Source organism: Rhyacophila brunnea, unplaced genomic scaffold, assembly GCF_057557595.1.
Source record: "Rhyacophila brunnea isolate RB1 unplaced genomic scaffold, BYU_Rbru_1.0 scaffold_13, whole genome shotgun sequence".
Taxonomy (NCBI): domain Eukaryota; kingdom Metazoa; phylum Arthropoda; class Insecta; order Trichoptera; family Rhyacophilidae; genus Rhyacophila; species Rhyacophila brunnea.
Genome location: NW_028232785.1, coordinates 31,094,935 through 31,111,300, shown reverse-complemented (window position 1 = coordinate 31,111,300; position 16,366 = coordinate 31,094,935). Strand labels below are relative to the sequence as shown.

Genomic DNA, 16,366 nt, shown 5'->3' with positions numbered 1-16,366 from the left:
CAATTTTATGCTACCAGATTTTATGCACGAGTAATTATTACATAAATCACGTTTAAAAAGCTTTTCACCAGACTGCGTGTTTTTGTGTTTTTTCATGGTACCTGAATGTATGTATAAGTAATTTTTCTTAATCACATTTCATTGTTGTTTAATTTATTAAAACGCATCCCTCTGAGTCAGACGAAACCGGACCTAATTTATTGCTTAAATGTGGAATAAGTACAACAAAAAAAATGCGTTTTATTAAATTAAACAATACAATGCAGTTCAAAAGTTTTTCACCAGAATGAGTCTTTTTATGCAATTTCATGGTACTAGATTTTATGCAAGAGTAATTATAATATAATAATAATAAATATAATATAATAATATTAAAAATAAAGTAACATTTAACACATAATAACTTCCCAACAGGATGAGTAATTTTTTGTCTTGTCATGTGACTAGACGTCGTGCATCAGTAAATTCATGTGTCACATTTACATGTTTTTTCACCAGAATGACTTATTTTGTGTCTTTTTATGTCACTTGATTGGCTGCATGAGTATTCGCACTTATCACATTTAAATGATTTTCACCAGAATGAGTCATTTTGTGTCTTTTCATGTTATCAGACGTCGTGAATGAGTCATTTTGTGTCTTTTCATGGTAAACGACTGTCTGCATGAGTAATTGCATTTATCACAGTTAAATGGTTTTTCGCCAGAATGAGTCATTTTGTGTATTGTCAAGCTACCAGACGTCGTGCATGAATATTTGCATTTATCACATTTAAATGGCTTTTCACCAGAATGAGTCATTTTGTGTCTTTTCATGACATCTGATCGTGTGAATGAATAATTGCATGTGTCACATATAAAAGGCTTTTCACCAGAATGAGTCATTTTGTGTGTTTTCATGTTACCTGAATGTGTGCATGAGTAATTGCATTTATCACATTTAAATGGCTTTTCACCAGAATGAGTTATTTTGTGTGTTTTCATGTTACCTGAATATCTGCATGAGTAATTGCATATGTCACATTTAAATGGCTTTTCACAGGAATGAGACATTTTGTGTCTATTCATGTTACCTAAATATCTGCATGAGTAATTGCATATATCACATTTAAATGGTTTTTCACCACAATTAGTCATTTTGTGTGTTAACATGTGATTTGATTGTCTGCATGAGTATTTGCACTTATCACATTTAAATGGTTTTTCACCACAATTAGTCATTTTGTGTGTTAACATGACATCTGATCGTTTGCATGAATATTTGCACTTATCACATTTAAATGGCTTGTCAAAAGAATGAGTCATTTTATGAGTTTTCATTCCACCAGACGTTGTGCACGAGTGATTGCATTTATCACATTTAAATGGCTTTTCACCAGAATGAGTCATTTTATGTATTTTCATGCGACCAGACTGTATGCATGAGTAATTGCATTTATCACAGTTAAATGACTTTTCAACAGAATGAGTCATTTTGTGTGTTTTCATATGACCAGATTGTTTGCATGAGTATTTGCACTTATCACATTTAAATGGCTTATCATCAGAATAAGTCATTTTGAGTGATTTCACGTGACCAGAACGAAATCTTGAAAAATGACCATCGTCACATATAACCAGATTTGCAACGGAATCGGTCGTTTTTGCAATTGTGGTTTTATGTATCGCTTTGTGAAGCAACATTAGGTCGAACGATGAAAAAAAAATCAAAACAGATACTGCACACAAAATTTTCTTTATGAAATGATTTTTTTTTCAGTTGTATAATAGCCACTAATAATTCTGTGGTTAACATATTCGATTGACAAATATCACGTTTAGTATTGCGACAGGCGACATCTTTGTACCTTTCAATATATTCCCCTAGTTCTTTCTTAATGTTTTGTTCCTCAATGTGTAGGTCTTCACTAGACGCTCGTTCTTCAGTCACGTCCCTGGACGATATGAAACTCGCAACATTGGCCGGTTCAGTGCTTCTAGCGATAATCTAAAAAAGACATTTAAAAGTATTAATAAATTTAAATTATAAGATTTTTAAATAACAGTTAATTATAAGTAAAAGATCTAGGTATAAATATTATACCTAGACACGGTGTTAGCAAACCTTTTTACAGTGGCACCCGTGCCAAAATTTTCTATATATAATCTTTCGACTGTCTGACGTGCCGAGCAGTTTTTTTATTGTGAATGAAAAAATGAAAAAGTAGTTTTTACGAATTTTAATAAAAAGGATTTAATTTTTGCAATAATTCTTGAGATTCTATCTTTCATCGTGTTTCTAGACGGATGCATATATTTTATTCTTTGAATATATAATTTTTGCTTGTTTTAAATTTTTTCAAAAAGGTCGTAGGAGCAATTTAACCACGCTTGTTTTATATATTCCCCATAACTTAACGGTTTTTTATTTCCAGTGTCAGTCAGAATTACTACTACTAGCTCCACCAAGTTTTTGTTTTTTATTTCGTACACAGGCATTTTTGTTGGTGCCAATTAAATGGTTTGTTACTGTAGTACTCAGATGAGGCATTCTCTCGCTACAGTGGTCTCAAGCATTGTAAATCGATCAAAATCAGAAGTTCGCGCAGCGGCGTCCTCCGCCGCCTGATGAGGTGAGTACGACACGATTGTCACTTATTTTCTTTCGTGAACCGATTATAAACGATTGCTTTAGTTGATTTCAAAAAATGGACCTCCTCCAAGATCGTGCAATTTGATATATCTGGATTAATTCCTGTAATACTTCGTGGAGTAACTAGTTTATGCTGATAAACCCAATGGAAACCATTATTGTTCGCGATATACACCCAGCAGTTCTCGAATAAATGACATCCAAATTGGGTGACCAGAATTTTTTTCCTTGAGAATAATTCTGGTGACCATATTAATTTTAATGCCATGTAGATATCGATTATTCGAATATAAAAAAAAATGTTTAAAAGTTGTGTTATTAGTGAACCTGTAAATGAACGTACCTGGTCTACTGGGCTGTATTGTCGATCCAAGGAGCCGGGTTGAGGATTCTCATTATTGATTTGGCGAATTGTTTCGTCAACAAATTCTTGTTTGATGATGAACACCTCATTATCATTCTCCGACCTTATATTGATCAAGCTGTCTCCACACTCCTGAAAATAACAACATGATTAATATTATGTAACAGTATCGCCATTATGATCAGCCAGAGTCAATCCATTTCTGGATAAGACCTGCCACCAATGTACGACTGCATTTGGCAAGTGTGTGTATACTCACCGAAAGACATTCGTAAACTTCGTACTTTTTGTAAACATATAGCACATTGAGATCTATAGGGTCGTAACTGCAAATAACATGATCGTGAGTAATTTGAGTTTGAATGTTAAATAATTAACTACAATTTAATTAATTGCAGTAGACTGCAGAAAATTGTACCATGTTTGAATTCTTTTGTTACTTTACCCTGTAGTTCTTAAATATATTAATATATTTTAAAAATTATATTGTGGATTTTAGCAGTTGCGGCCATATAGTTTTAGAATTGACGAACATACTTGCAAATGCGGCTTCATAGTTTTAATATAAAAATTCTTTTATTGAAGAAATAAAAAAACTAATAAAAATAATATAGAACATATAGAAATAAAAGAGGACAATAAAAATAACTTTCATAATAACTCCGATTTGAAATATCATATATTTCAATGTCGGACTAATAAAAATAATCGGTGTGTGTACTTATGTATTCACGTTAGAAGTTATACTTCTTTTGCGTAACAAAACAAGAACAAAACTTGCGATAACCTAGATTCTTCGACTAGCTCTTAATCATCTTGTTAAATTACACACGTAAGAAATCGGGCCGCCTATTGAAGCGCCGTTGGTTTATTTCTATAAATTATATAATTATTTATCGTTTTTTTTTAATTTTTAAAGTACCAACTGTCACTCTGACGTTTAATTGTTTGTTTAGGTAAGGAATTGCAAATTGCTGACAATAATAAATTCGCTGCCTAGGCAACGGAACAATTCTTACCTATAATATTATAGTGTATAATCGTCACGATTGCAGTATCATACTGTGGCGTAAAGGCAGCGCGTTCGGCTGATAACTGAACAATCGGTATTACGAATCTAATCGACTGCGTTTTTTTTCGTGTGAAAAAATAAATTATGTGTACATTTTTGGATAATTTTGCAGTTGCGACCCTATAGATCTCAGGGTGCGATAAGTATTTATCATACCATGTTAAACATACATAATTTATAAACACTCATGAGAAAATATTGCCAATAGAGAAATTATTTTTCGAAAAAAGTAAGAATCAAAACTGCGTATCTTGGGTATCGCGCACTGTGCATTACCACTATCCTACGACTGCCATGCTTAATTACGAGAAATTTTAACTATTGGTCTTTTAAATACCTGCTCATAAGCGCTTTCCAAAACTGAAAAAATCTATAAACACAAAAATGTCGATCCTCAGCCATGAGTGTACGACCAATAAGAAGTGCAAAGCATAGTGTTAGCCGCGTTAAGCAGGCTCTCACGTAAAAACCCGTCCATCTGCAACGTGTCGAATACGTCATCGTTATTCACAAAACACACGGTGCCAAATGGATCTGCGCAGATTGGCAAAAATAGTAAATTAAATTATTAGCAATTTCAAGTAAGTTACAACATCTTCAAGTGATCCGTGACGTCAGTTTGTAATTAATGTAATTAATACTTATTTTGATTTAAAATACAAAATCTAACTGCCGATAATAACTCAATTTAGAAAGCGCTTCAGAGAATATTGTAAAAATTGAGAGTTCAGAGTTCGTCGTCGCAATTAGATAAGATGCCTATACCACTGTGTTCAATGAGCGTCGGCGCAAATTCCAAGATGCAGGGTCGATGCTTAGTGGGTGTCAAAAAAGATTTTTTTCTATTGGTTATATATTTCCCAGAAGTGTTTTCAAATTATGTATGTTCAAACATTCATAAATCTTGTGAATTATTCGTTGGATCAAAAAAAAGCTGATACACAGTTACGTATATAATCACCTTTCCATAATTTATAGTGACTTGCCAGATATATTTTCAAACTATTTCTGTATATCTTCCACTTATAAGTATATTATGCGTCAATAATTCGCAACAATACGAGGCGGTGTACGCGTGTCTAGTAATCGAACAATTGTATCAAGATGGCCACGCGGCTTAAGCGTCGGCCTACACCGTCGTGGGTCCCAGGTTTGAGTCCTAGGTCTGGCAAGTATACATATTGTTTTTCAATTTGTGTATGAGAATATATTGACCTAACAGGTTGAACAAAGGGCTGACATCCATTTTTCGTAAAAACAAAAATATGTTAATACAAACCTCTACTCTGATGAGGCCCATATGAACTTATTAGGCACGAACCTAGATCTGAAAAAATAATACTCACCAAAGACGGATTTGGGCGTTCCCTAGATTCGACGAACGTATGGCTGCTTTCATTGTCAGTCTCTTTGAGAAGAGGATCAACTTCACATATTATTTCCACATCAGGTTTGATGTCAACCTATAAACAAAATAGTAAGTATGCACTGTCATTAATATATTTATAAAATAAATAATGTGTTTGACGAGATATCGTTGTATAACATTGAATCATTAAGCCTATTCCAGACCAATATAAATACAATGTCACCTAAAAGCAGACTTAGAATGCGGCGACTTTTAACTTTTAGTTTGAAATTGTCAATGGACAGATTTTGACCACAGGACATCCTTACAAAATGGGAAACGGAGTAAGTCGATTCTACTATCCCCACGTTTGTTGTCCTGGTTTGTAGAGTTTCCTTTGAAGAGAAATGAGTTTAAGCTGATACTGAGGCTAAGAACAGGACACATAAACGATTTGATTTCCTCATGGGAAGAAGAAATCCGCACCTCTGCAATGAATGTGATGTTTTGTACATTAGAAGTACAATGCTCAAAATATAAACAATACAGAGTACATTGCGGATATCTTTGAGAATGCAAGTGCCCTGGAAGTGAGTAGGACGAAAGAGATTGGCAGAATTATATAGTTCTTTAACAGAATAGGAGTGAGATGATGAGAAGAGGCGATATGACAAATGACACACTAATGAACCCACAAACCGTCCAAAATACCTAGTAATCACCTTAGACTGGACGCTGTCCTATAAGCAAATTGCATTAATACCAAAAAGTAGACAGAGGCAAGGAACATCCTGAGAAAACTAAGTGGCAATACGTGGAGAGCTCAACCACATACACTCAGGGTCACAGCCCTTGCACTATGCAACTCGGTGGCCGAGTACGCCTGTCCGGTATGGCACAAGTCTGCGCACAAGCCTCAAATACAGAAGAAACTTTATGGCAACAACCATACCTCTGACCGTCCCACCCGAATAAGATATACTATCCGCATGGGAGGCGAACCTGGCCTCTGAGAGTCTCGAAGATTGGGTAAAGCCAACAGAGCATCTCCCACCCGGAGCCAGTCTCGGGTATCGTACATGGAACGCCCTAAACAGACTGACAATCGTGGTATGGCGCACTCGAGACAACATGGTGAAGTGGGGGTTCCTAGCCTAACCTAACCTGTGAGTGCGGTGAAATACAAAGCATGGAGCACCTTTTTTCATGCAAGGTTTGCCCAAAAAGCTGCAATTTCGACGAAATTAATTCACATAGGTATAACATGTAAAACAAAGCTAAATCAATACAGACAAACTAAAATATGTGAAGAGAACTACACGTCCGCAATAAGACGTCACAATTTTTCTAAAGAAATATAAATACTTGGCCTTTGTGGCGACCAGCTCGGACGGCCCGATGGGATTTTTCAAAACTATTATAACTTCAAAATTTCTAATAAAGCGACAACAGCGTTTACTTTATGGATATATCTGATATTTTCATTGGATCCTTCATTCGCCGCCTTTTAAAATATGCCGCATCTATACAATGCGTATCCTTCCAAACCCCACGGGACGGCACCGTAAATATATTATATCTGCATACAAACAACTGACCTATACAATTACATATGAAGCTATACGTCACAGTGTATAGGTATAAGGATACTAATTGAATGTCCACACCTGCAAACGACGATACCACATAATACAAATTTGGCGTATGTTCTGAATTGAAACAATCCACACCTGTCGTACAAAAATTATTCTTCTCTACACATATTATAGACCCACGTGTAAACGTTGACGTCACCAAGGCCGTTGCATCGAATGTCTTCGAAAAAAGGTGCTGAGTAGGATATGTGGCCCTATACCAGAAGGAAACCGGGTGCCCTACACCAGGGAACACAGAATTAATGGGGACTGAAATACCTAACGGGTGTAGAGTAATAGACAACCGATCTAAGGTGTGGAAGACTATGGAATAAAATAAACACATGTCAAGAATACAGTTATATTTCGTTCTGACAACTGCTTTCGGCTTAGGCACTGGCGCTCATTCAATATTGGTGTATTGTAAGGTTGCAACACACACTATTGCACGTCTATAATGTTAGGCTCATTTTTGTAGGAGACTCTCGTGGTGCAGTGCGTAAGGCGCTCGCCTTCCATCCCGGAGCTCCAGATTCGATCCCAGTAAGGTTAAAAATATATTTACATAATCTAACAAGTAGGTAAATTCCTTAAACCGGAGTTAAGGAGTTTTGCTACGGTTATCGGGCTTTAGAGAAACAAAAAGAAAAAAATCCTGCATCAAAAGGTAGTGTATTGGGGTATTATACCATAACGGAAGTCTATATTTTATTACTCTGTTCTGTACTCAAAAGTATGGTAAAGTACTGGATACAAGTTGTTATGGGGAAGCCAGCGGCAAACACATTTTGAAAATAGCCGATATACTGGATTATTTGTTAGGTTGAGTTAGTTTAGGTCAGGTTAAATTAGGTAAGGTTATAATTCTTGAATTCAAAAATTAGGTATGCCGATATCGGCTATGACAATTAGCGCGGTTCCCGCCTGCCTTCCCCATAACCGTCTTGTACGGAAAATTGTAATTACCAAAACGCCAATCTTGGTAGATATATAAACATATAATGTATTTTACTGCGAACCGACAACATATTATTCAAATACACTGACAGACAAGCTGTGTACATGGTTAATGTTTTTTTTAAGAAGAAACAACGCGTGGCATGTGGTGTTAAAACAAGCAAATTACTACAGGATGGTTACTACTTGTCCACACTTCATTTAATATGATAATATGACCGAATGATTGTACGCGTTGTGTTTCAAACAAATGGTTCCGCGCCTTCATTGGTATGCGTCAAGCACTGTACAATAATTAGATAATAAAGGTACTTAATATTAAACATAAACATATTATATTACCTCCAAAATGGCGGCGTACGAATGCTCGATACGGAATTGTTGAATAAAATATGATTGCGACGTTTGTCCTTCCGGGCTGTGCGAGCGTTTTATCGGTATATAGATAGAACTGAACGACGTTCCGGGATCGGTGTCAAAGTCTTCTGGTTCACTTTTAATTTCCATGTTTAAAAATGTTACGTAAATTGAATGAACAATAATTGGCATCAGTGACAGCTGACAGCTCACGCAAACGTTACGAATAGTGTCAGTGTTGCCATAAGAGAGAAGGTTGTACTAAAAGGCGACGAAATAAAATTTAGTTATAATAATATGTGTGATAGATTAACATAACAACTCATTGAGAGCAATATAGGTATGTTGGTAAACAATCTATGTGCCTATTTAGGCGAAAGCTTCCATCCAATGAGTGGGGTTTCGGCAGCTAAACGATTCACTGAACAGCTGACTTCGGTTCAGAACTGGTCTGAAGTTTCATACCAAACCATTTCTGACGGTCAGAGAATGGTTTGATTTTCGCTGGAACAGTGAACCAAACGCAAATCTTAAACGGTTTCCGGTTTACCTACTTTCTACGCCTTCGATAATTATTTTACTTATAATGTCTATGGTCACGCGGATGAAAACATCACTGGATCCCCCCTTAGTCAATTGTCTATTGACACGTTTGTCATTCTTCTTCCCTACCTATAATTGTGATATTTTGCGTCAATTAAACTTCTTAAAATGGATGTAAAACGTGAACTAGATGGTTTTGAATCTGACACAGAAGTCCAGCAATGGTTTGATGTGCCAATAATCCATCCAAACAATCCGCTTATAAAGATTTGTGTAAAGCAAGAGAATGCTTATGATGCCAACAGCACTATTGAGGTTAGGTTTTCCAAACTTATTAATCATTGTAAGATTGTGTTTATTCTACGTTGAAGTGGTTTCTTACTGATGCAAATGAAACAAATGCGTGATACATTGGACTTTACTAACTGAAACATGACGTAATAAATTATACATCGTAATATTGACACTTCACAAGGATCATTTGACTAGATACCTACCTACCTATAGGTTCTGCGTCTCTGTGGCTGCTGGTTTACTACTTTCATTAATCTGAAGACAACTTTACTATAGAACGTTTATTAATATTAGAAGACAGTATCGAACCGTGATAATAGGTCACATACAGAAACGTTCGTGTGTTTGCGCACAACGCTTAATAATAATATATAGGTGTAAACACGTATTATAAAATATCTTCTGTCTTGTTTTTCAGAGCCCTGTAACCAGCTGTGCTGGTATTAAAACTGAGATTGATTCTCTCCAAATTGATTTCAAGGAAGAATTTACCAAAGACAGTGATCCGCAACCTAGTTGCTCATATTCAAAATGCGAGCCAATAAATCAGGTACCTACTTACCTATCTATACAATATTTCAATAATATTTTAAATATGTAAATATTGTGTAACTCACATCATGCTTGTATGCGATTAATGCGCTCATTTATATTAGTCTCCGTTATTATTATATCATTGTATACAAATTGTATTATGTAAGAATATGTTTTATATAAATTTAACGTAACGATCAATTGTTTGGTTTGTACACTCCATCGGAGCCTTGTTTTAGGATACTAGATTTGTGAAAAAGACTGCCTGTTATTTTTATTAGTATATTGGTATTTTATTATTGACATTCATTAATCTGTCTAATTAAGTGGGTCGAATACATTTGTTGCATAATAAATCCCGGTGCTGTGAGTATGTACAGCAGTGTTTGCCAAACGTTTTTACTCCACGGTATACTGGTGAATGGGATTTGTTCAGCGGCACACAAAATGCGTTAAAGAGGAAATGTTCCTTATTAATATAAATAAAGGAAATCATAGTGTGGGTAGATCCATTTTTTTTATTATTATTTTATGAACAAATATGTACACAGGTGGTATAATTTTATTAGTGAGAAGGATGCAATTGATTTTTAGAAAGAATTCTGTAAAATGCGGCTCTAAATTAGATAAACAAACACGTAGCTCCACATCTACCATTTGTAACTGCTCTCGTTTTACGATTTCATTTCCACGAGTGCTGGAAAACCAAATTCGTAAAGACACTACGATCCAAACGGCAATAGAGATTTAATTGCTGCTGTATCCAATTGAGGATATTGACGCCAAAACGATATCCAAAATGCTGACAACTCGAGCTTAGAAAATGAGGCTTTGTGCTTAGGATCGTTATTTAGATCCTTTCAAATGTCCTTATCTGTTAATGTCAGGTGTCCACCGTCGAATCTTGAGAATGGATTGATCACCCACTGATACATTTGATAATCATCATTATCCACTGCTGGATGAAACCCTCGCCATCCTTCCTCCAACTCTCTCGGTCCTGTGTCATTCGCTGCCACGTATTTTCGCCGAACTTTACCAGTTCGTCAATCCAGCGGCTTTAAGGGTGACCTGTGCCGTTTGGGTACCACTGGATGACAGCATTTGTCCAGCGGCCGTCCTTTCGGCGAGCAATATGCCCCGCCCATCTCCATTTCAGCTGTTTGCCAACTGTGTCAATTACTTAAGATCATGTGATTTGCAGTTACAACCCTATAGATCTCAATGTGCTATATGTTTACAAAAATGCAGTATAAAGTACGCAATGTGCTGCAGTTAGCTGGAATGTCTTTCGGTGAGTATACATACACTTACCAAATGCAGTCGTACATTGGTGGCCACTGAAAGCCGAGGATGCAGCTGTGGCAGGTCTTATCCTGGAATGGATTGACTCTGGCTGATCATAATGGTGATACTGTTACATAATATTATTAATCATGTTGTTATTTTCAGGAGTGTGAAGACAGCCTGATCAATATAAAGACGGAGAATGATAATGAGGGTGTCATCATCAAACAAGAATTTGTTGACGATGCAATTCGCCAAATCAATAATGAGAATTCTCAACCCGGCTCATCCGATCGACAATACAGCCCAATGGACCAGGTACGTTCATTTACAGATTCACTAATAACACAACTATTAAACATATTTTTATATTCGAAAGATCGATATCTACATGGCCTTAAAATTTATATGGTCACCGCAGTTTTTCTCAACGAAGATATTTCTGGTCACCCAATTTGGATGTCACTTATTCGAGTACTGGTGGTCGTATATCATCAACAATATTGGCTTCCATTAGGTTTATCAGTATAAACCAGTGACTCCACGAAGTTTTACAGGAAATAATTCAGATATAACAAATCGCACGACCTTGGAGATGGTCAATATTTGGCAGTTCCATTTTTCAAAATAAACTAAAGCAATCGAAGACCTTCGCCTAAAAACAGCAAATGTCACAAAACACTTTTTTTCAGAAAAGGGTAAAAACCTAATATCTTGGCTGATAAAAGTGTAGAACCACTCGACCTTTGCTGTTTTGTATTTATTTTTGAGAGCAGATTTAATGGACTGATAGGTTACTGAAAGAAAATAAAAGACAATCGTGTCGTACTAACCTCATCAGGCGGCGGAGGACGCCGCTTCGCGAACTTCTGATTTTGATCGATTTACAATTCTTGAGACCACTGTAGCGATAGAATGCCTCATCTGATCTAATCAAATTTGGTGTCATTTTGTGTGTAAAGAACCAAGCTAAATAATACAGTTACAAACAATTTAATTGGTACCATAAAAATTCCTGTACTAAATAAGAAACAAAAACTTGGTGGAGCTAGTAGTTGTAATTCTGACAGACAGTGAAAATGGAAAACCGTTCAGTTATGGGAAATCTATAAAAGAAGCGTGGTTAAAATGCTCCTACGACCTTTTTGAAAAACAAGGAAAAATAATATATTCAAAGAATAAAAGATATGCATTTTTCTAGAAACACGGTGAAAGATAGAATTTCTCATTGTAACATTTAAACTTTTTTTTATTAGAATTCTTAAAAACTACTTTTTAATTTATTCCGTATAAAAACTGCTCGGCACGTCAGACAGTCGAAATGATATATTTGGAAAATTATGGCACACGTGCCTACGTAAAAAGATTCGCTAACACTGTGTCTAGGTATAATATTTCTAACTGGATCTCTTACTTATAATGAACTGTTATTTAAAAATCTCATAATTTAATAATACTTTTAAATGTTTTTTTAGATTATCACTAGAAGCACTGTACCGGCCCATGTTGCGATTCTCATATCGTCCTGGGACGTGACTGAAGCACACGCGTCTAGCGAAGTCCTTCACATTGAGAAAGAAGATATGAAGAAAGAACTCGGCGAATATATTGAAAGGTACAAAGATGTCGCCTGTCGCAATAGTAAACGTGATATTTTTCAATCGAATATGGTAAACACACAATTATTAGTGGCTGTCATACAACTGGAAAACAAATCGTTTCATAAACAAAATTTTGTGTGCAGTATCTGTTTTGATTTTTTTTCATCGTTCGACCAAATGTTGCTTCACAAAGCGATACACGAAATTATAATCGCAAAGACGACCGATTCCGTTGGAAGGCTGGTTAAATGTGACGATGGTCATTTTTCAAAATTTCGTCCTGGTCACGTCGTGAAATCACTCAAAATGACTTATTCTGATGAAAAGCCATTTAAATGTGATAAGTGCAAATACTCATGCAAACTATCTGGTCATATGAAAACACACAAAATGATTCATTCTGGTGAAAAGCCATTTAAATGTGATATATGCAGTTACTCAAACAGAAATTCAGGTGACATGAAAACACACAAAATGACTCATTCTGGCGAAAAGCCATTTAACTGTGATAAATGCAATTACTCGTGCAGACAGTCCGGTAACATGAAAACACACAGAATGACTCATTCTGGTGAAAAACCATTTATATGTGATAAGTGCAAATACTCATGCAAACGATCAGATAACATGAAAAGACACAAAATGAGTCATTCTGGTAGAATGCAATTTAAATGTGATAAATGCGACTTCTCATGCAAACAATTAAGTAAAATGAAAATACACAAAATGAATCATTCTGGTGACAAGCCATTTAAATGTGATATATGCAATTACTCATTCAGTAAATCAGGTGACATGGAAACACATAAAATGACTCATTCTGGCGAAAAGCCATTTAACTGTGATAAATGCGATTACTCATGCAGACAGTCCGGTAACATGAATACACACAAAATGACTCATTCTGGTGAAAAGCCATTTAACTGTGATAAATGCAATTACTCATGCAGACAGTCCGGTAACATGAAAACACACAAAATGACTCATTCTGGTGAAAAACCATTGAAATGTGATATATGTACTTACTCATGCAGACGATCAGATAACATGAGAACACACAAAATGACTCATTCTGGTGAAAAACCATTCAAATGTGATAAATCCAATTAGTCATGCACAACGTCTAGTGACATGAAAAGACACAAAATGTCTCGTACTGGTGAAAAGCCATAATGTGATAAATGTAATTACTCATGCATAACGTCTAGTAGCATGAAAATACAGAAAAAAGACTCAATCTGGTGAAAAGTTACTTAAATTATAATTCCTTGTGCATAAAATTTGTTAGCATGAAATTGCACAAAAGGACTCATTCTAGTGAAAAGCTATTTAAATATGATAATTGCAATTGCTCATGCATATTATATTTTAATACGATGAAATTACATGAAATACCATTTCGGTGAAAAACCATTTGGTATCAATTCTTATACGCGCATGAAAATTGTCTGTAAATAACACTGAATGTGCTTTTCAATGAACTGTAAACTGTGAAGAAATGTTTCGGATGTTGGGCGGAGAGGATATGTCTAGGATGCCAGATACTAACCTTTTATGCTACTCCATGGTTGTCAATCCTGGTCGTATTATCAGCTTCGTCCAGTATTGTTGATTGGATCATCCGGTGCGTGGCACATGACGGTTTAGGTTATAAGTATTTTTATGCGCACGTTGATGAATGGCTGACCGTTATTTGTCGCGCCAGGCAAGGGTCAAATTGTCAGGTGGGTAGGAATTTATCTGTTGCATTAGGGCCACCCTAATTGGCGTATTTATACAAGCCATTTTAATGTGATATAATTACTCATGCCTAACGTCTGGTAGGATATTTTAAGACATGGCTTATTTATTTTTAAGAAATCCTGCATTTTTCGGACATAATTTCAATATTATAATATATTATACCAATAAAGGCGTAAGCTACCCGTTCACTTATTAGCTAGCATAAAGTATCTGTAGTTAAGACTTTGAAATAATGTTCAGTCGAGAAGGGACCGAACTTGCGTACGTCATTTTTATCATCAATCGATAACGTAAACAATTAATATTTTTGTAGCCTATTCTATAGCGACATAATATCGTCTCTGTTCTGGCAGAACACACTAACTGGAGAATGCTAGTTTTGAGTAATTCGACTTTGAAGTTATTAAAATATTTGAAATAGTCTATCATGTGAGTTTATTAAGGAATCGTAAAAAGGATGACTTTAAAATAAAGACTGTATATTTTATTAAGAAGGTTTCCGGACGGTAAAGTTTGAAATAAGGAACATTTTGGTATAACTAACTCAATATGTCATTTTTTCGAATTAGTGTCTTCTGCCAGAACAGTGGCAATATTATGTAACCGTATATTGTAATATTATTTTAAACCATACAATAATAATTATTGCTTCTGTGCTAAATACAGTTTTTGAATACTTCAAACCCACTCGCTCTAAGAAATATCGTTTGTTGTTTGGTGTATTTTGGATTTGTGTAAGTGGACGTTAGGTATTATTAGTGACATAAATTGAAGTATATCGAAGTCCACTACCGTAAGCTAGTTGTTTTTTTTTTTAAACCATATCCGATCCTAATAGGAACACATGGGCCTCCAACAGATTTTTTTACGAGAAACGGATGTCAGCCACTTGCATGATCCATACTCTGACCCTACACAAATTCATAAACAATATGTGTACATGCCAGACCCAGGATTTGAACTCGACCCACGACGCTACAAGTCGACGCTTAAGCTGCGTGGCTATCGTGGGACTGTTAGCTAGTTTATAGCTTTGTTTGGGCGATCCGACAATATTGTGCACACTTATTCATTATATTTAGTTGTTTTCGTTGAATTATAAATACATATCACACAGGTTGTTTGTCAATTTTTTTTTTCATGTCCTACCCAAACAACACTATAATCGATAAAAAAATATACTATCTACGAAATTTATTATTTTATGTACGATTAAATGGCATAATTTTAGATATTTTATAGATAGATGAGTATTATTTGACATAGTATATTCGGTTATGGTTTGGTTTCGCAGGGTTTAAGGCGATATACATTTTTTGATAATTCACAATATCAACAATAATTAATAATATATATGTACCTACCTATCTGAAAACATTAAAGAAATATATTTTTCACTAATTCATAGTTTTAATATTGTTTTATATTAATTTTAAAAACATCGATTTTTATAAAAATATAAATGTGTGAAAACTTCGTATTTTTGCGCTAGGTGCCTTTGCACATCTATTCTGTACATAAGATTGCTATCGAGGGTAGTTTTCATTTTTATATCGACGTATTAGCACGTATTGTAACAATTACAACAAGTTAGCCTTCTAAACAGTCAAAACTGTCTATCCCGCTATAAAATTTAACACAGAGAGGTACTGTTAAAACATAGCACGTATTGTAACAATTACTACAAACTTCTTGTAATTGTTACAATAAGTGCTAATACTTCGATACAAAAAATAAATAAAACTACCCTCGATAGTTACCGCTAGCAGCCGATAGTAGTCTTGTGTATATAATAGAAGCCCTGATAATTCCTCTCCCCTCCTTAATTGAATCGTTATACGTGTGACGTCACTAAATAAAAAAAATGTACACAATAATAGTTATGTACAAAGAGATTGGACTTGGTTCTGTCTAAATAAAATGTCAACCGACGGAAGTTTTTGTTTTGAATGAATGAGAATGATTTTTCGCCGTTTGAATGTAGAAGGAACCTGCTGATTA

General features: G+C 35.2%; 1 protein-coding gene across 1 annotated transcript; it reads right to left on the bottom strand.

Moving 5' to 3' along the window:
- Window positions 1-1,656: 1,656 nt before the first annotated feature.
- On the bottom strand, window positions 1,657-8,563 carry LOC147077269 (uncharacterized). The gene is made up of 4 exons (XM_085941039.1): window positions 8,349-8,563; window positions 5,414-5,530; window positions 2,975-3,127; window positions 1,657-1,986 (listed from the first exon to the last, which is right to left on the bottom strand). The coding sequence occupies exons 1-4, from the start codon at window positions 8,553-8,555 to the stop codon at window positions 1,657-1,659; spliced, it is 807 nt and encodes a 268-aa protein (XP_085797165.1). The 5' UTR covers window positions 8,556-8,563.
- Between the last annotated feature and the right edge of the window lie 7,803 nt (window positions 8,564-16,366).